The sequence below is a fragment of the Convolutriloba macropyga genome, chromosome 7 (assembly GCF_964194025.1).
Source record: "Convolutriloba macropyga chromosome 7, txConMacr16.3, whole genome shotgun sequence".
NCBI classification, from domain to species: domain Eukaryota; kingdom Metazoa; phylum Xenacoelomorpha; order Acoela; family Convolutidae; genus Convolutriloba; species Convolutriloba macropyga.
Window position 1 is genome coordinate 44,546,521 of NC_134474.1, and position 20,812 is coordinate 44,567,332.

General features: G+C 39.1%; 1 protein-coding gene across 5 annotated transcripts in view; it reads left to right on the plus strand.

Annotated features, from left to right (window-relative positions):
• The first annotated feature begins 15,020 nt into the window (after positions 1-15,020).
• LOC142342902 (protein dispatched homolog 3-like) overlaps positions 15,021-20,812 on the plus strand; it is a 61,703-nt gene continuing 55,911 nt past the window's right edge. For 3 of the 5 annotated variants that reach the window (XM_075394559.1, XM_075394564.1, XM_075394563.1), the window contains exons 1-2: positions 15,021-15,378; positions 15,994-16,532. In XM_075394559.1, the coding sequence (XP_075250674.1) occupies positions 15,998-16,532 (535 nt within the window). In that variant the 5' untranslated portion in view covers positions 15,021-15,378; positions 15,994-15,997. The remainder of the gene's footprint in view (positions 15,379-15,993; positions 16,533-20,812) is intronic. The other 2 variants (XM_075394562.1, XM_075394561.1) reach the window with 2 other exon arrangements.

Genomic DNA, 20,812 nt, shown 5'->3' on the forward strand with positions numbered 1-20,812 from the left:
CTTAAATTTTTCGATTATTGTTAGTTTCAATTTTAAAAAAGATAAAAGAAAACAAGACCTGAAGTGATTATTTATTCTATAGACTACTAGTACATGTAATCGATGATATCTATGTTATGTAAGGGCGTTAACAAGCGACACAATGTCGTAATGAAGTGACCAAGATTATTTTATGGAAAAAAATTACTGACATAACAAACCGGTTTTTGCGTCTGTTCAACTTGATGCTGCGTAGAGTTTTTTGAGGACAACAGTGACAATGCCCCGTCGCATCTTTCCACTTTAAGTTAAGGTTGTCAGCGGTGAGAAATCGAATCACTAACCGTGGAGAGTAGTGACACATGGGGGATTTCATTGCCCGTTCTCGTCAACAACACCCATTTTCCACAATTTTGATCATAAAATTTTCCCGAAACATATATAATTTTTCAATTAGCCTAAACGTTTATTTTTCAATTTTATTTAGTAATCACTTGACACCAAATTCTGAGAATTAATTGCTCTTGAGCTGTAATCTGGAAAGTTGCAAAACTACTGATCCTCCTCATAAACCTTAATTGATATTGCGACTGAGTTTTTTTGGTAATAATGATCAATTAGTCTTCCTTTCGTTGATACATTAAGGTTAGCTGTCTTAAAAAAATATACCGTAACTACAGACAGCAGTGACGGCGCGGTCAATAATGACGTGAGCTTGGAGGTTTTCAACTGAATTGCAATGTTCTCAAACAAAAACTAGGCAACATCATAGAATGGATGCAATAAAGGACATCCAAAGAGCTGTTATCCAGGAGACCAACTTCATTGGAAAACCCGACTTCAGAAACCCACCTGGCTACTGCATAATCCAAAAAATAGGCCAAAGAAAGAGGCTAAGGTTGAGGGGTAGCTTTCTTCATTAATGATACAATTCTTTTCCAGAATATCGAACTTAGGACTTCTGAAAAACACCTGGAAGTACAAGCCATAGAACTCACAGCAGGTGCTAATGACATCAAACTAGTTAACACCTACATACCACCTTTGTCTAGCTGTGATGCTGGATACCAGACATCAATCAGGAAATTACTTGAGTTAGACGACTACATTGTTGTCTGTGATTTCAATGCTCATAGCACTCTATGGCACTCGAAATTAGCGGAAGACGCAAGAGCAAACACTATCTCAAGTGAAGTACAGCTCTTTATTCATATAGTACTCAACAAAGGTTCTGCACAAGAGAAACTGATTCTTGTTGATTATCCGAAGGCATCTGTCTTCCCAGCTCGAGATTAGCAATGAACATCGACTGGGGCACAGTTTGCGCATTAAGCTCGAATCAATTATCAATAGATCTATCCATTGCCTGTGATTACAGTAGACAGACATCTCCACAAAGATTTTTCTTCAACTTCCACAGAGCTGACTGGGCAAGTCTTACAGACAACATTAAACTCAAACTGAGGAAACAGCAAAGGCCAGCAAACGTCTACCATGCGGAAAAGACCTTAAAGAAAGCCATCAACCCAGCGGCTGGTAGGCATATCTCACGAGGATGAATTAAAACAGTGGTTGCCTTTTTCCCAGCTCAGCATTAAAGCCTTCTGAATAGAGAGAAGAAAACATCCAGGGGACTCCTAAGGAACACACCTAACACATGAAATAAACAAACTTTTTCAAAGTCGAAAGAGCAAAAAAAATCGAGTTTGTGCAAACCGTACTCAGAGGTGGTGGCTCTAAACTTTGGAGCACAGTAAAAGGTTTGTCGTCAAGTATCGCTTAACCACAAGCCACATACTTTGACTTTGAGAAGACTACTCCTCACCATATTCCATGGAAGTGCGCAAAAAATTCAGCAAAACACTCTACAACCCAAGAAAAAAAAACAGAAACGAATTACATTAAGAACAATTAGCAGACTGGAAAGAGAGAGCAGAATTTTTAAGTGCAACACAATGAAGGAAACTATAAGACACACAAATTATAGTAAAGCGCTGGGCGCAGATAGAATAGCGCCAATCGACCTAAACCATCTAGGCCCCATAGCACTCAGATTCCTCACTGGTAACAGAAATTTTTCTCTAAGCGGTGCAAATTCACCAATCTTCTGGAAAGTTGGCCGGTCTGTACCACTACACAAACCAAGAAAATCCATAGACGAGTCCAATAGCTTCAAGCCAATTGCACTCCTATCCCCAAAGCAAGACTAAAAGAAAACTCTTACAAAGTGACTCTATAGAATGTCCACAAGAAGAACAACAGTACAACTTTAGACCTCAGCACTCTACAACGACAGCTCTCAGAATTGTCACGGAAGAAATACAGAAAAGATTTAAGCAAAAGAAACTTTGAAAACGTACTCAACTAGTAGCCCTCAACTTCTACTGGTAGGCTTAGATCTCACCACCACTTCTTACATGGTTGATCAGAAACCACAAACAAGAGAAAACATACTCGAGGCACTACTACAAAATAGCACAAAAAGATTGGTCGCTTCATACTTACAGGGCAGGTTTTCCTCGGTAGAATATAACAATGAAAAGTCGAAGTGGCCACAAGTCAAACAGGGTTTCCCCATGGTGGTTTTTTAATGCCAATGCTCTTTAAGATCTACATAATCAAGCTACCCCTACCCTCGAGAACGATAAATATCACGTCTGACTCTGATGATATATAATAACCTAATTCTCACGCACAGGTTAAAAAATTACTTAACATGTTAACTCCCTGCTTAAATTTTTCACATGACTGGCTAGAATCAAGAGAATTTAAGATCAAGGAGGTCGTGTTTGACCCACATTTCGCTATCAGCAATTCACCAATATTAGTAAAGTCCAGATACTTAAAGTCTAAGTACTTGGTGTCAGTTTTGGTGTGGCTGAGTTTTGGAAAACTTGTAAGGATGACCAAAGAGAAACTACAAAAGCGCTTTGACATACTGAAAATGATTGCTGGTAGCTACTGCGGCTGCACAAATGGAACACTCTCAGAGACTTACAAAGCTGTTGGTTGGAGCTTCTTGATCTGTGGTGCTGGCGTTTTGGCTTCCAAATCAGGGTCACAAACTAGAACCACCTGCAAACACAACAAAACACTGATATTCACACAATTATTGGCTGCTTTAAACCATCTGGCATCAATGATTTACAAAATTAGGTTAAAATGCTGCCTGATAAAGCTAGCACAGACAAGATAGGGGAGCAAATGCTTGCCGGAAGTTATCGGAGCCACCCTGCCGATCACAAGACAACCGCCTCAACCAGTTTTTGCCCCATGAGTCCGGCACTAAGTGATACTTATAGAGACCGCATGAAACAACACACAAACAATAAAGGGCAATTAAATCGCAAAAAATAAGCGTTCAATAGCATCCATGAAAACACGACCCATACTCAATTGAACAAGGACAACAAGCAACCAGGCACACTACAATCAGAGACACCAGAAGAAGAAACGCTGCCACGATTTGCAAATATACAATTAGTACAATTGAGAACTGGATAATGCCCTCTGCTAAATTTTTACTCTAAAAGGGTCTGTAACAACGTTGATAACCGCTCTCCACTTTTTCAACTGCAAAAAGAACACCATTGGCTTGAAAGTGATTGACCTTTAGAAAGGAACAGTAGAGTTTGATGTTGCCATTTGAAGTGGCATAAGCGTCGGTATCCCGCCAATTTATTCTGCGAAATGCAGCTCTGCGCGACCGCTATAACAACAACAACAACAACAACAACAACAACATTAACAAAAACAATAACAACAACAACAACAATAACAACAACACCAATAACAACAACACCAACGATAACAACGTGAGCAGCACAAAGGCAACAAAATTTTGTCGGCGTTCTCCATACTAGTAGGCTTAGATCTTACCACGACTTTTTACACGGTTGATCAGAAACTACAAACAAGAGAAAACATACTCGAGGCACTCCTACTAAATAGCACAAAAAGATTGGTCCCTTCAAACTTAACGGGCAGGTTTTCCTTCGTAGAATATAACAATGAAAAGTCGACGTGGCGACAAGTCAAACAGGGTTTCCCCCGTGATGGTTTATTATTGCCAATGCTCTTTAAGGTATACATAATCAAGCTACCTCTACCCTCGAAAACGATAAATATCACGTCTGACTCTGATGATATATATTAACCTAATTCTCACTAACAGGTTAAAAAAATGATTAACATGTTAACTCCCTGCTTAAATTTTGTACACGACTGGCTATAATCAAGATAGCTCAAGGAGGTCGTGTTTGACCAACATTTCGCTATCAGCAATTCACCAATATTAGTAAAGTCCAGATACTTAAAGTCTAAGTACTTGGTGTCAATTCTGGAGTTGCTGAGTTTTGGAAAACATGTAAGGATGGCCAAAGAGAAACTACAAAAGCGCAATGACATACTAAAAATGATTGCTGGTAGCTACTGCGGCTGCACAAATGGGACACTCTCAGAGACTTATAAAGCTGTCAGTTGGAGCTTCTTGAACTATGGTGCTCGCGTTTGGGCTTCCAAATCGGGGTCACAAACTGGAACCACCTGCAAACACTACAAAACATTGCTATTCACACAATTATTGGCTGTTTTAAAACGTCTGGCATCAATGATTCACAACATTATGTTAAAATGATACCAGTTAAAGCTAGCACAGACAAGTTAGGGGAGCAAATGCTTGCCGGAAGTTATCGGAGCCACCCTGCCGATCACAAGACAACCGCCTCAACCAGTTTTTGCCCCATGAGACCGGAACTAAGTGATACTTATAGAGACCGCATGAAACAACACACAAACAATAAAGAGCTATTGAATGGCAAAGAAAAATAAGCATTCAAAAGCATCCATCAAAACACGACCCATACTCAATTGAACAAGGACAGCAAGCAACAAGGCACAGTTCCATCAGAGACACCAGAAGGTGTACCAATTCCTTCGAGCTAATGAGGGCCCTCTCAGGGGATTTCACTGAGTCTAAGTAATCGTTCATGTAGAAGTTCTCAAGGACAACTTTCGCAGCTTCTGGGTACCGTTTGTCATAGTCACATACCGTGCGCTGGAATAAGTAGTTAGCGCAAGTGAGCTGGTCTTTTGCCCCCAGAAATTGGCGTGTGTACTGCTGTGCCACAATATTTGATGTGAGATCCTCCCACCACAAAAAACGCAAAGATGGTTGATCTTATGATGACACTACCTCTTGAGAGAACATGCTCTTGATGTCGGTTGAAACGGCAAATGGATGTTGTCGGAAACGTATGAGTCCGTAGATTAGGTTTTTGTAGTAAATTGAGTCCAGTGAGCAACGACTTATTAAGAGATGCCCCATGGAATTTAGCCCCAATTAGAACCCCAAGATCCTGTCCAGGCTTGTTCGGGTTAACAACCGGTTGGTGCATTAGAAATCTGTCACGTTCGGTGTCATTTGTCACCTCAAAGGCATTTTTGATTTTCACTACGTCACACATCTCTGGGTATTCATCGATGGTATTCGAATTCTTTTGCCTTAAATGCTGGTCTTTCTTGAGCCACTTTTCTTGAAGACGAAGGTTGAGGGCCGCTTATAACCCAACCTATAGGAACTTAACAGCGAAAGGCGAGCACTTCTCGTCGGCAGCAAAGTATTCTAACGGGCGGGTGGCATGATACACATCCTGTCCAAGTATCATCTCGATGTTTCCATGGCAACATGTAAATTGGCCTAGAACTGCTAGGTGCGGGTATGTTTCCTGAAGCGCTTTAATTTTGATCTCGTCGGCGCCTGCGTTCAAATCTTCCTTCACGTAAGGACTGACTTTAGATAGTTCAAATGCTTGGTTGTCGCGTGGTGTTACAGTCAGTTCAACTAGTTTAGTGTCTACAACCTCCTCGGTATTTATACCCTTGACTGTTAGTTTCAATGCTGTTCCGTGCAAACCAAGTCTATATGCAAGATCATTGGCACCCAAGAGTTAATGCAAGCGTTATGGCACAAAACTAAAGCCGTGGTATCTTTACCGGAAGAGCTCGTTAACTGTAACTCAGTCACCTGAAGGAGTCCTATCACATTACTCACAGATGACAAAGTAGTGCTCTTACTCGATGATTGGACACTAGAAGGTTCACTTCGACTTGCGCCAGCATTAGAATTACTGTTGTTGTTGGTTGAAGGAGATTTTGATGGATAAACCGTCTCAGATCCAAAAAGAAGTGTATTATTGGAGCTGTTGCAACCGTCCTTCCTGCATTTCCTAGGACTCGGGCATTGCTTGAACGTATGCTTCTCTCCAAAACATGAAAAGCACAATTTTGATTCCGCCACTACCTTTGCTCGCTGATTGGGGGACTTTTTTTTAAATAACCGATACTGCAAGATGCGATGGTTACCTCTACACACAATGCAGCGAGGGATTGGAGGCGTTGTCGATGTTGAGGCTGGTCTCTGAGTGCCCTTAGTTTGCGTATTAGCAGCAAAAGCTCTTGAGGCAACTTTGGCCTTGACTACTGAGTTGGTGTTATCCTCAATTCTTGCCTTTGACGAAGTTTCTTTCAATAAGTCATGTGCCTTGGTCTTCTCCTGTAACCAATCGGTCAAGAAGTGTTGGCTTAACCCAGTGTTTCATCACTGTGGAGAGTGACCAAGACTCTTTCAGATTGGGTGGCAGATTTTGCACAGAAGTGTTGAGAAGTGAGGCGCTCTTAAGGTCTGAGTCATATGAAAATGATTTAAAAAGCCCAAAGAGGCCTAAATTTTTTTTCAGAATAGTTTATGATGTTATCACTATTGTGCATCTTAAAAGGTGAAAAAGAGCTGAGTTTGTCTAAGCGGGCACAGACTACTGCCTGGGGTCGGCCAAATTTACGTTCGATTGTCTTAAGTGCATCCATTAACATTACCCCCAGTATGCGAACTCGGCGATGGCAGTTTTAGCTTTTCCATTTACAAGAAATTTTGAGTACGTTAACTTGACATCATCAGTCAAAGACGGTGAGTCTGTGGCGCTTTTAAATTGTCAGAAACATTCATGCCACCGCAGAGGATTGCCATTGTACTCTGACAACTTCCACTCGGGCAACGGATCTTTCCTCTTACAAGTGATTGCAACCACCAACTGCTTTTAACAAATATGCTGAGTCCAAAGGAGGAGCCGAAGGTGTGGGATGCGGTGGGCAACCCCAACACAACGGATTCAGAACGGTAGCCCCGTACGTTGGCGGAATGATCTGAATGACAAAAGTGGCGCGGTACCTGTGGAAGAACTAATTGGATTCGCTTGCATGAAGTCTGATGTTACGTAATTTTGGGACCCTGCTGCTGCTTGTACATGAAAGGAGGACCTGAGTGATGTAGGGACCTTAGGGTTGCTTAACGGGGCGCAGGGTGTTTACGTTAACAGATGTACCTAAGAGTGGTACTGCATTAGACAGGACTGCTGCCGGACAACGCCAGACGTTTGGATCCAGAGGCGCAGAGCTGCGTGGATTATGGGTACAAAATTTTGGGGCTGACACCTCTTTTGTGGGGGCGATGAATGAACTAATTGTGGTACAAAATTATTTGCGGAGGAAATGGATTGTGCAGACGGAGAAAGGGGTGATGGATTGACATTAGTCGCCACGGGGATTTGGGTGTGAAGTGGGAGTGCTTGTGGCGGCGAAGGGAATATTGGGAAATGCGATGGTATGGGATTTAAAATAGGGGATGGGAGGGCTGGTAAATTTATGTGTGCTTTTGGTAGATAAGGTGCTAGCAGAGCATTAGCGAGCGCATTTAAAAGTGTTGAACGCGGAGAGCTGACTAAATCCAACTGTCCAGGCATGCTCGACATGCGAGGGAATTGGTGATCTAACTGTAAATCATCGAAGTGCATTGTTGCTTGTGACAGTTCAGTTGTCGGGCTGTGTATGGGCATTTAGTTGAGTTGGCATACCAAATTTAATTGGTGGCGATGGAGGAGTATATTGAGGCTGTTGCTGCTCTTGCTTGATGGTGTTTGCATTATTGGTTAAATTGGTTCTACTACTTGGTTCTTGCGGCTCATGGACAGGGAGGTTGATGTTAGACTCAACTTAACCATATGTATTGAGATTAGAGTGTGAATTTAAAGGTTGATTTGAAAAAGACGTGGGACAATTGCTTGGTTTGATTGGGCAATGGAACCAGAAAATTGCAAACTTGGTTCATTTGCACCATCTGCCATCTTCCCGGCCAGTGACAAATTGACCCAATCTTGAACAAGTTTCTTGCTCATGACTGAACTTCTTTCACTGAAGAGCTCACTCGTTTGTGCCTGCAGTGGACCCAATTGATGATGGTTTTGTCAACAAATCAAATTACACAAGGGCTGCAGCAGCTATTTGCTTGCGATGTTCTTCCTCAAGCTGCTGTTTTTCCAATTTTCACAATTGCGTTTGTGTTTCAATTTCAAGACGCTGTCTAGCAATGCGAAGCTTTGCTTCATGTTGTTTCTCAAGCTCCTCCCTTTTGAGTCTTGATATTTCTAAGTCTCGTTAACGCTGACTTGATCTTTTTGAGGAAGTCATGTGTGAGCTTGATCTTGAATGGTGAGAGGTCTACTGCTCTGCTCTCTCTTTGTATTGGACCGAATTGATGTACCCTCGAGCAGCAGCAATGTCAGTTTTATTAGTTACAGTCTCTTTCGTGCCAGATCTCTTTCGCGCCAGATCAAAGAGCTTTTCGTTCTTATGAACTACTTTATTAAAAGCCTCTTTGCACTTTACAACCAGAAGTTCGATTCTAACCTTCCCGTCTTGCCTATCCACAGCATTGTTAATTTCACCATAGATTTTATTAAGTTCAGTCTCTAGTTTTGACCTCGTACTATAAAACTTGTTGAATTTGTCCTGCAATGTTGCCACGATCTTATCAAAACAGGAACCAAAAGTTTAATTTGTTACTACTACAAAAGAACACACACACATACACGACGTAAATGGGTTAAACCGAACACTAGTATTACGGTTTGCCTAGCAAACCGACCAAAAGCAAAGTTGTTCGTCGAGTACAGTAGTGCCCGGGGAAAGAAAGAAAGAGCAGTGAGCGCAAAAAGCGCGGCACAGGACAGAACAGGAGACGGGGCGAACAGGAAGAGATGCTAAACGAGTAACGCAGGACGCAATGGGAAATTGGACGGACGAAAGGGAGAGTCGGACGAACAACGCGCGACAAAGCGGGAAAATGACAAGAGCGAGACGAAAAAGTTGGGCGGACGGCGCGCAGCGAATCGCAAAGCCCGTATAGCACGGGAGGGATACGGTAAACCACGAGCGAGGAGGCGGGAAGAACAACGCTAGCAGACCACGGCAACAAACTCAACCAAACAAATAGCCGTAACTCCAAAACAAACTCAAGTCACACCCTAGAAAGAAGGGGATAAGCTATTGCCAGCAAACTAGCATAAGTCATAATGGTTCATTGTCTACCAATATCAAAATAATTTACGGCAACGAAGTATCAAAACCAAAAGTCGAAAACGTCAGGAGATTTAGTAGTCGTAACTCCGGAACAAACTTAAGTCACGACCTAGCAAACCAGCATACCCAGACAGTAAAGTGCATACTACCAAAAGTAATCAAGCTACAATAAATTGCTAGCAAACAAGTGTATAGAAAGTCACGAAACAAACCAGTCGTAATTCAACAATTAAGTTAAGTCACACCCTAGCAAGCAACGAGACTAAACAACCAACTAGCATACTAGCAAACAAATTTTACTGCAGCAAAAACTCAACATACTACATCATACAACAGATAAACGGGAACAGAAAGAAGTGCGACGAAACGGAAACAAAAAAACAGGAGCGGAAAATTGAAACAAGATAACCTGCGGGAAACGGACGGTAGTGAATAACTCAAAAATTTGGGAGAGCGAAACGTTTAGTAAAGCGCTATTAGAGAGAACCAAACGCAAATTAACCCGTAACCCGTGAGTAAACTAAGTCACACCACCAGTCAGCGGGTAGACCCCAACAGCAACACAAGACTGAGAAACACAAGACTAGGATCTTTCTGTTTTTGTGTAGACACAATGTCTTTCACTATATGGATGTTGACTAGAGTACTACACTTGAGCTGATCTTACATATCAGGAGTTCCCTCACTGGGGCAATACACTATAGTTTCTATACGCTCATGATACTTTTCAAGCACTGCAATAAGCTACAATGTTGTTAAGGGCTGGTTTTTATAGCTGCGATGAGGCCACAATGAATTGTTCACCACATCATGCCTTATAACTAACCTCTCTTTATCACGGAAGAAGTGGCTCAATTGAAATTGCGCATTTTTTGGACTTTCAAAGCGTTGGGATTAAAACTCAGACCCCGTAATGCATAAATCCTGTTTTCACAGTGGTCTTGTAACGCTTGAGTCAAAGTTTTATGGAAGTCATGTGTGAACCAGGTCTTGAATGGTGAGAGGTATACTGCTCTGCTGTCTGTTTGTCTGGGATCGAATTGACGTACCATCGAGCAGCAGCAATGAACTCGTCAGCTTTCTTAGTTACAGTCTCCAACCATTTTTCATGGTTCTTACAGGCAGCTTCTGGTTATTCAGTCTTTCGTGCAAATCAAAGAGCTCTTCGTTCTTATCAACTACTTTAGTAAAAGCATCTTTGCACTTCACAATCAGACGTTCAATCTTAGCTTTCCTGTCTTGCTTATCCACAGCATTGTTAATTTCACCATAGGTTTTATTAAGTTCAGCCTCTAATTTTGCCTTCGTACTATGAAGTTTGTTAAATTTGTCCTGCATTGCTCCATGATCTTATCAAAACAGGAACCAAAAGTTTAACTTGGTAATTTCACAAAAGAACACACACACATACACAACATGAATGGGTTAAAACGAACCCTGGTATTACGGTTTGCCTAGTAAACCGCCCAAGAGCAAAGTTGTTCGTCGATTACAGTAAAACCCGGTGAAAGAAAGAATTAGCGGTGAGAGCAGAAAACGCGACACGGGACAGAACGGGACATGGGACGAACGGGAAGAGACGCCAAACGAGTAACCCATTAAACAACGGGAAACCAGACGGTCAAACGGGAGAGTCGGGCGAACAACGCGCGACAAATGGCGAGAGGGAGACGGAAATGTCGGGCGGACGGCGCGTGGCGAAACCGGAAAACGATACGGATGGGGCGGAAACGTCGAGCAGTTAGCGCGCAACGAAACGGAAAGCCGGCCGGGATAATACGGGAAGGAGACGATAAGCCACGAGCGAGGAGGCGGGAAGAACAATGCTAGCAGACCACAGCTACAAACTCAACCACACAAACTAGCCGTAACTCCAGAACAAACGCATGTCACACCCTAGAAAGAAGGAGAGAAGCTACTGCCAGGCAAACTAGAACAAGTCACTATGGTGCTTTGTATGCATCGTTAATTTTAAAACAATCGTATAAAAATGTCAGAAATGTCGAGAGCAAAAGTTGGTAGGTCATAGAGAATGAAAAAGTTGATCTTGTATAAGATCGCAATATGTATCCAACTGATCATAATTAACTCTGATGGAAACATTCAGAACCAATTTTTGTGGACTTGGATTGTGCGCGCATGAGTATAAAAAATCAATGGCCAACGAAATATTTTTTAAGTTTGTTCTTCTTCTGAGGTTTATTCTTCCACAAAATCGATTCAGTCATTGAGCTCAAAACTTTCATAAACGAAACCCCTTGAATTAATTGAACACTTAATCACGTTTGTCAGATGAAACAATTGAACTAAACGCTCGATATGCTCAGTTTCTCTAAACGGTTATAAGCCGCCGCTTGAATAAATTGGAAAAATGGTTATTATCAATACGAAAAGTCACGAAAAAATGATGCAATAAAAACAATCAAACATGTATCCATTGAACAATCAAATACACAGAGACAACTCTAGAGTTTTATCTTAAGTCGATAAATGGATACTTATCTAGTACAATCAGATCCCATCACAATTACGATTTTACCCCTCAATAGGTTCTAACAATGAAATGAACACAACATAGATTGCGAGATGCTATTTTTGTTTTATGTGGAAGAATTTAAGAAAATTGTCTTGAATTTATCTAGGCCTGTTTCCAAAAACAACAGTTTCCTTTTAGAGACAAGCATCGCCTACTCGAATCAAAAATAGAAACACTACTTACAATGGCACCAACAATAAAACTTAAAAAACAACAAATGTTCCTCCAATCAGATTATCATGTCCGAAAAATCACGCCGAATCTAAGACTGCAATAAAAAAGCCTAAGGGGTGATTAATGTCGGCAATATACCTAGCAAAACTAATTGGTGATTGAAAAGACAACCAGGAGTTGCAAACTTCTATAGTGTGAGATCAAGATCAATTTGAATCGTAGTACTACAAATTGAATCAATTTCAATGTTCGTTGCTAATTGTTTTTTGCAACCCCCATGACAAATAGGTTATTGAATGATGTATCAGGTAATAATTTTTTGAAAATTTTAGCAATAAATTTTTTGGTTATGTTTGTGCTCAAAAATATTAAAACTGGATCGAATTATATGTGAATTAATCACTGTTGTCCACATGAGACCTATCGATTTTTTTCTGCATAAAGTCGATAGTATAGGTATTGCTATTGTTTTTCATGTATTGCTATTAGCCGAAGTATTGCTATTGTTTTTCATGAAAGGCCAAAACGGCCTCCAAAGTAAACGGTTGTCTTTTTTGGTGCTTATTATTTGCAACCCTCAGCAGCAATTGCCGTACATTGACCTGAAGCACTGTGTAGAAATCCGAAATTCCAGGCTCTTAGTTATTGATTTCCCCCACACAGAGAGCAAAAATACAAAACATACAAAATTCGTGTTTCAATAAAGGCTTTTTTATCCTGCTAACGACCCTTTGATGTTGAACAATGAATACTCGATGAGTGACAAAAAAATATCAGTGACTCTAAGCAGGGTTACGTTACCTATGCCAAATCAGATGCTATGTAATGGCACCGGCTTTGTTGCCGTGTTGTCGGTCATATTCATTGTTCATATAATCGAATTTTGAGTCTTTTGGGATCATTGCCGTCTTTAGTTTACGTAGCAAAGTTTCATTTGCTCAATTAAGTTCAATTGAAACTGGGTCTGATTCAACAACCAAGACTTGACATCCATTGAGCGATAACTTTTTTCCATACCAACCGTCAAAAATTTCGATACTTCTTTCTATCCGATATTAAAGTATCCTATATATAATATAGTGTCAATCAGACTGAATCGAAGAAAGTCTAATTGGTGACTAATATCAGAAATATCACTCGCAAAACCAATTGTGGATTAAGAAGAAAATTAACAAGTATTGTATTTTCAGAGTTTTTCACCACATTGCTAATTGTAGATTAAGAATACAATCAGAAGTTGCAAAATCCCATAGTCTCCAACCGATGTGAAAATTGTTCTTTTTAGTAATAATGTACATATTTGAGTGAGGTATCAGTTAACTATTTTTAAAAGGTTCAACGATAACTGCTGCGGGTAAGTTTTTGCTCAAAATTGTTGGAATTTTCTGTGAATGCAATCGCCAAAATACAAATTTTGTTCATCACTTGTGTCCACAGATCCCTATCAATTTTCTTATTGTATACACTGCTACTTGGGAAGTTAAGCCGAAGTATTTTTTTCTGTGCTCATATGAAAGACCAAAACAGCCTCGAAAGTAACCAATTGTCTTTCGTCTTTCGTAATGTGCCCCTAAAAAAATTGTGCGCTTATAATTTGCAACTCTCAGCACTAAGTGCCGTCCAGTTACCTGAAAAACTCAGTGAGCTAGTTTGAAAAATCCAGATTTCCCCACACACACAGAACCAAAATTCAAAACATGCAAACTTCCCCTGGTCTTGACCTGTATTTATGGAAAGAATAATTTCAGGTGTGTGAGAGGGGGAGTAAGTATTGTGTGAAATAATACGGTCGAGGAGCTCACGTAAAGTCGAGTTTAATTCTTTTCATAGGTCCAGCCAGTTTTTCTTTGGTCGAGTAAAATTCTTTTTATAGGCATTTTCGGTATCAGTGTCTGTTCATAGTGTTGTTAGGTCTAGGATGGTGTTTTCATGGGGTTGAGCAAAAGTCTTTTCACAAGTACATACAAAAGCAGCAGTGTTGAAAACTAAACAGCATTGCAACAGAGCAGTCAAACTTAAAACAACAGAGAACTGCCTGAAGTCTTAAGAAAGATTGCGAATCTTAAGATTAAGCAGTTATCGCAGCTGAACTATATTGCCACAATCGTTCAGACAACTTTTTTCCATACTAAAAATCTGTCTTTTCATGCCTTAAATCGATCGAGGACGGTATTTTAAGAATTCCAGGTCTAGACTGGGGTTATGTTTCAGTCAAGGCTAATTCACCCTGCTAACGTCACTTGGATGTTCGATTATGTGTTCTCGATGAATGACCGATACTCTCAATGACTCTAACAGAGTCACTTAGCCTGTACAAAATGATTTACTATGTAATGGCGAGAGCTCTGTAGCGGATATGCATAGCGGGGGGAGGGGGTGTTTGCATAGTGTATTGGGTTGCATATCCGGATTTTAGTCATATATGTTTAGTCTTATGTTGCATTGGCGTATTTTGGATGCAGGAACAAAAAGTACGCTGAATAGTAACCGAAAAGACTTTCTTTGAAGAATTTTTTGTATGAATTAACTACTTGCATTTTAAGTTTTTATTGCAGATTATCTATAATATACCGTTCATACAATTCAATCATTTGTAACACGAGAGCTGAAAATTAGCTCCTTAAACATGAAAAGATTTGCTGATTAAGGTCGAAGTTATCTTAAAAGTGCTCAATTTGACTCTAAAAATACACTTTACAGTTTCAATCACAATTTTTATACTGCTATCTTTCATTTTCAATCAATGCGTGTTTAATGAAAATTCAGAGTTGAAGCTAGTATTTGGATTTTTTATTGTGTATGATCTAACGCATAGGTTTAAAAACTGCTTTTTTGCAAAAAAAAACCGCACGTGAGTTTTGCTAATTTTGTTTGCAACAGTCTGCGTATAAGTCTGTTTTTACGTATTTTGGCCGGCTATCAAACCGCTTTTATACCTTGCTGAAACGCAGTTCAGATTTGTTCTGTTATACTTATTGTTTTAAAAAACAAACCATCAATGTTTAAGCAATTCAAAATTGCTGTTGAGCTGTGAGAAATTTTGTGACGAGAATTTATTTTAAGTTTGCGTTGAAGGACTTTTTGATGGATTGGTTATTTATTACATTTGTAGGTGATCAAAGTAATTATTATCATAGTGTAATTAACATGCATCCGCAAGCTGATATTTGTGCTGCGATAACTACTGGTCACAATTACATTTTCGCCTCATCGTAAACGCGAACACGTGAACAAAACAACACTACAAAGTAATTGATTGGTTTCAAGCTTGGTTAAAAGTTTGCTTCTTTCCCTTTAGAGCCCCCCCCCCCCCCCCCGACACCCCTCCTTCTTTACACTTTAAAAGAAAAAACTTGAGTTTCCGTAGAAAGGTTGCCCTTCGCCTTTCTGGTTAATGTTAATCACATTGGCCACTTCTATCTCTCGTTAGGATACACAAACCTTATCACAGAGCAGAAACGCGCTTCGGGTTGATCTCAAAAACTCATTGATCTCGAAATTTCACTAAAAATTGGTGCAATATCACGACAAAAATGTATTTTTACTTCGTAAAACAATAAGGTCTTAGCGTTCAGTAATAACAGCGGAACACTTTTTTTTATATCCGGTGTCATTTTTAAAAAGGCAGCACTAATCAAATGACCGTACAGAATATGCCAGAGTATACTGAAAATATAATCTCTAAAATGTGTCTTAGATGCGCCCTTTCCCGTTACCTGGTTTGTCCCGTAACTGCGATTTCGGAAATGGGCGTAAATTTTTCTTGCCTAATAATCTGCAGAGAAAATAAATGAAGACTGATCATAAAAAATCAATTATCATAATTGGGGTTTGTGGGTTTATTCGTGAAATTGAAAGCTGTGAAGGAAAGAATCAAAACCCTTTCTTGTTAGATTAATGGCTGATAATCTGGATGTTATTGTGTCCCGGAAAACGGTACGCATCTCAAACAGAATTCACCCATGCGATGCAAATGATTCGCCCGAGCACTCCGAACTTGTAAACTTCAAAACATTGCCTCCGAATGCAGTCAACGTATTTTGTGAAGAGCCGGCCGAAAAATTACCCAATCATAGAGAACTATTGAACAACAACTTGAACTCAAAAACAAGCCTAGAACACGAGAAGTATCGTTTACCCTCGGGTAGCTCTCACGACTCAGGGTTCTCGTTTGACGAGCCGCCAAATCGGCACATTTCCTTGTCATTACACGAACCCGACGACATCAGTGTTCGGTTCAGCAAGCAAGAATTGCCGAGAGCCGGGAGTAAGCAAGATTATGTGAGTCGGCTCCATTTCATTCGGTACAGCTCGGGATTTGTTTGTGATGAGAATGACCCTTCTGGTCGGCAGTCATTGTCTGTAAATGACAGTGAAGATAACAGCATTGTCTTTCACTCCAGCTACAATTCAGATGCATTTCGCACACCAGGTATGATGTTTAAAATCTTAATTAACTGAGGACCTCGCCCAAAAATTTTCCCCTGATTGAAGTCAAAAGTATTGGAACTCGGGCGGATTTTGAGAAAAGTGGATGTAAAAGTGGGGAACGTTCAGATATAATTGACAACTAATAATTGGGATATTTTCCGTGGGTGCACCCGCAGCGCGTTATGCACCTCCATTAAATCGTTTTGTAAAAATATGTCACATGCCCCTGCGTGGAGCAAATAATATACTCCCACTAAGTTGGAAGGAGAGGGAGGGACAAATGGAAATGATCCTACAATTGTTTGCCATTGAATTTATAAACTCAATCGCGTGGTCTATATTTCTCGTCGTTCGATTTGAATTAATCAGTCCAGTTTAGACTTCAAGCCTTTTTTAGATACAATTTGTCTTCAATTAGTTCCTTCACGTTCATATATCGGAGATTTAAACCGTGTCTTCTTCATTTTAATCTTTTCGAATTTCCCAACTACCCTCTAATTGGGTGAGTTTAAATCAACTTAATCTTAAAGAGCCCCCTCTTTTTTGGTCGACAGATACCCGGGACTTCATATAATTCCGCCATAAAATCTGGCCGGTAATAATCTCTGATCTCCCCTTCTATTGGGCGAGTGAAAATTAATTTCAATCAGTTAAAGTGTCCCCTCTTTTTAATTATACCCATCAAGGGAGTTTGAATCTCGGATCTTTTCCGTTTGTGCCCCCCCAGCTTAGTGGGCGCATATTATTTGCACCCCCCAGACGCACGTGCAATATTTTTACATAATGATTTACCATGTAATGACACGTGCTCTGTAATTGGGGGGCGCATAACGTACTGGGGGGGCACAAACGGAAAAGATCCTGAATCTCTAATTCAGTTCTTTAACTCATAAATAGAGTTTTCCGTTTGTGTCCGCGATTACGTTATGCATCTCCAGTTACAGAGCACGTGCAATAACATAGTAAATCATTGTAAAAATATGGCACATGCGTCTGGGGGGGGGTGCAAATAATAAGCGCCCACTAAGCTGGGGGGTGCAAACGAAAAAGTCGCACGTTTAGTCGAACGTTTTTGTCGCAACTAATTTGGGATCCATTCTGTTTCGGCCCCCAGTGTTTTTTATGACCCCCAGTTACAAATTATATGTTGTTATATAGCACGTTATTATGTAAGAAAATAGCACGTGCGCCTGGAGGTCATTAAAAATTTATGCTCAGTAAGCTAGAGGGTGGGGGCAAAACAGCATAGATCCCTAATTTGCTTTCAATAATCGTTTGCAGGAGATTCAATAATTGGCTGCAAGAGTGAGTGAGCGTGAATAAACTAAGTTTAAGAATGGAGGCTAATTGAAAAGCACGCTACGGAATAGAGGCGCATTACGTACTGGGGGAAAAGTGGCACAAATGAAAAGAATTGTCTAAAACCCAGACTTCAGAATATGTTATCTTTGAGAATCAAGGTAACAAGGAGGCTCGGTAATGCGCAATCGCACATAAGGTTCCGACCCCGCTCATCTATAATTTTGGCATAATTGTCTACCAAATAGTGAAAAGATAGAAAAACCCAAAAATTGATTTTGGGAATCCCAAAAAACCCGAAAACCCAAAAAAAGTATTTTTCAAAAAAAAATATTGGTTATGAACGAAACGATAACCTCAAAAGCAAATAACTCAGTGGAGTAAAAAAAATGATGCACTAAATTGATGAGATATACCAATATTAAGAAAGCGAGTTAAGACGAACAGCAAAATCAAACAACAACAACAACAACAAACATAATTACATCAAAAACTTTGTCGGTTTTAAAAAACAAAACTTAATAACAAACTCAACATACCGTCAGATAAAATTGAAACTAAAAAAATAACTTATAACACACCAGAACAGATATGGCACCAGACCATAAAAAGGGATTGGCAACAATTAGACAAAAAGAACAAAAACAGTAAAGTTAAAAAGTTCGCTTAGTTTTTTTAAAACAAATAACATCAAAGTAATGAAAACCATTAGAAATCAATAAAATATCCTAAAGTTTTAGCATTACCAATGTTTCTATAGAAGGGCATAAAGACTTGTCCTTACTCAATTTTTTATGCGGCTAAAATGAACAACAAAAAGACACCGGACAAAAATTCAATCACTTGCAACAAAACGCTGTTATAGCCATATTTTGGCCCTCAAATTACGTTAGATTGCGCTTTCTTTAAACACTGAAAATGTATCAGGTGGCTTTTGTTTAATGAGACTAGATAACAATTAGACAACAAAGAAGAGTGCTTTTGATTTCACTTTTGATTTTTTTCCCGAAATAAAACTATCTCCAAAGTAATGAAAGCCATTAAATACAAATTGAAATTGTTAAGTAGGTTCGTTTATTCTTTCTAAGGAAACCCATGAGATCTGCAATTATCCAGATTTTATCTTACGTCCATAAAATGAACGTAAAATATGACGAAACTCGAAAATTTATTTGACTTTTTTTGTGAAAACTCGTTGTCGAAGCCGGTCATAACGAATTCCTTAAAAATATTGGATTCTGTGACACCAACCTCTTCTGAAACCTCCCCATGAAAGCCTTAATGCCTTTTGATCTGCAATTAACGAGACTAGATTACAAAAGGAAAAAAAGGAACAAAACTGCCAAATTAAAAAGTTTTTTTTTTTATTTTTGGGAAACAATTGTTTTCAAAGTGTTGAAAGCCATCAGCTATCTACTAATATGAGAAAATCGGCTCATCTATTGTTCCATAAAACGCCAATGAAACATATCATTATACAGGAAATTTCATACGACTAAAAAGAAAAAGTAAAAACGACAGTTAAAGACAAAATAAAAAAAATTGAATTAAATTCTTCATGAAAAAAGTGACGAAGCCGTTAAAACGGTTATCTTGATCTTCCAAGACTTTAATTTGTTCAATTTCATTTTTTTAACGCCAATAATGTGATTTGAGAACTGTCAATGATGTGATAAGTTGACAAAATCAGAAAACGTGAAAAACTGGCAAACATCTAAAAATAGAAAAAGATCTGAAATCTTGTGGTATCAAAGCCAGAAAACAATATATTAGGGCTTGAAGCCGCAATCAATATCCAATTTAATATAGTAGAAGAAAAAAGAATTCTTTCCTTGCTGCCAAGAAGCTTCAAATTGACCAAATAAAAAGAAAAATTTTGGCAAAGTTCAATAAGCCATTGTTTAATTAAAAAGCAAACATTTTTCAGAGTCAAAACGACCATTATCTTTTGAGTAAATAAACTAAATACAAAAATTTGGAAATCTAGTAGTATCAGAGCGAGAAAACAATACCTCAATACTTAAAACCGCAATAGATATTGAAATTTAAATCAGTAGACCAAATTAAGAAAAAAAAATAGAGGAAAAGTTCATTAATCCATTATTTACTCAAAAATCAATTGTTTTTAAAAGTCAAAAAGACTATAAGCTTTCAAGTAAAAACTAAATGCATTAAGTTGGAGTTGCTCCGGCAGCCAATTGGACCTATCACACCTATGAACTTTGATTTGATATGTTCTGTTCTTTAATTAATATAAAAAAGATCAATTCTTTTTAAAAAGACCGACTGAATACAATCCGAAATCTTTTTGGATTGTAGCAGTCAAAGATTGGTCCGAAACTAGACTTGCTAATGCTTATCGTCCTTTAGAGCACTTAATTATTCAAATGTTATAGATATCGATAATTTGTTAGTCAAAAACTCAAAAATAAATTCTGAGCTTTTGATAATCAACGAATAAAGTTTAATCAAAGTGGACTAGAGAAGCTTATTTTGTTCTGTTATTGTTGAAAAAGGCTGAATTTTGAAATATTTACCCCAAATGTGTGCCAAAAAAATTGAATAAAAAATCAACAATACTTTTTTGTCTTTGAAAATAAAATCAACAACACTATTCTTATTAATTTTAACAAGTTTTAGCTAAATTGACAAAAATTTAGGCAAAAATTCCGGAAAATGTGAAAAAAAATAACGGAATTCACTCTCTTTTTCTCAAAAGTTTAAACCTCGATAACTCCCTGTAGGAAAGGAAAATGAAAAAAAGTCTTTTCTCAGTTCCCTTTTCTATGCTGGACGAGCTTTCTAATGATACCAGTCTCAACTCTCTACGACGAATATATCGATCGGCGAAAATTGTCTGAACAAAAACAACACATTTGATTATATAGTTCCTCCCCCCCCCCCTCAAGAGGAGTCGAAACAATAAATACGCTCATTGACGAACGTGATCGGACAAAATTACAATCATGGCTGACTGTTTCT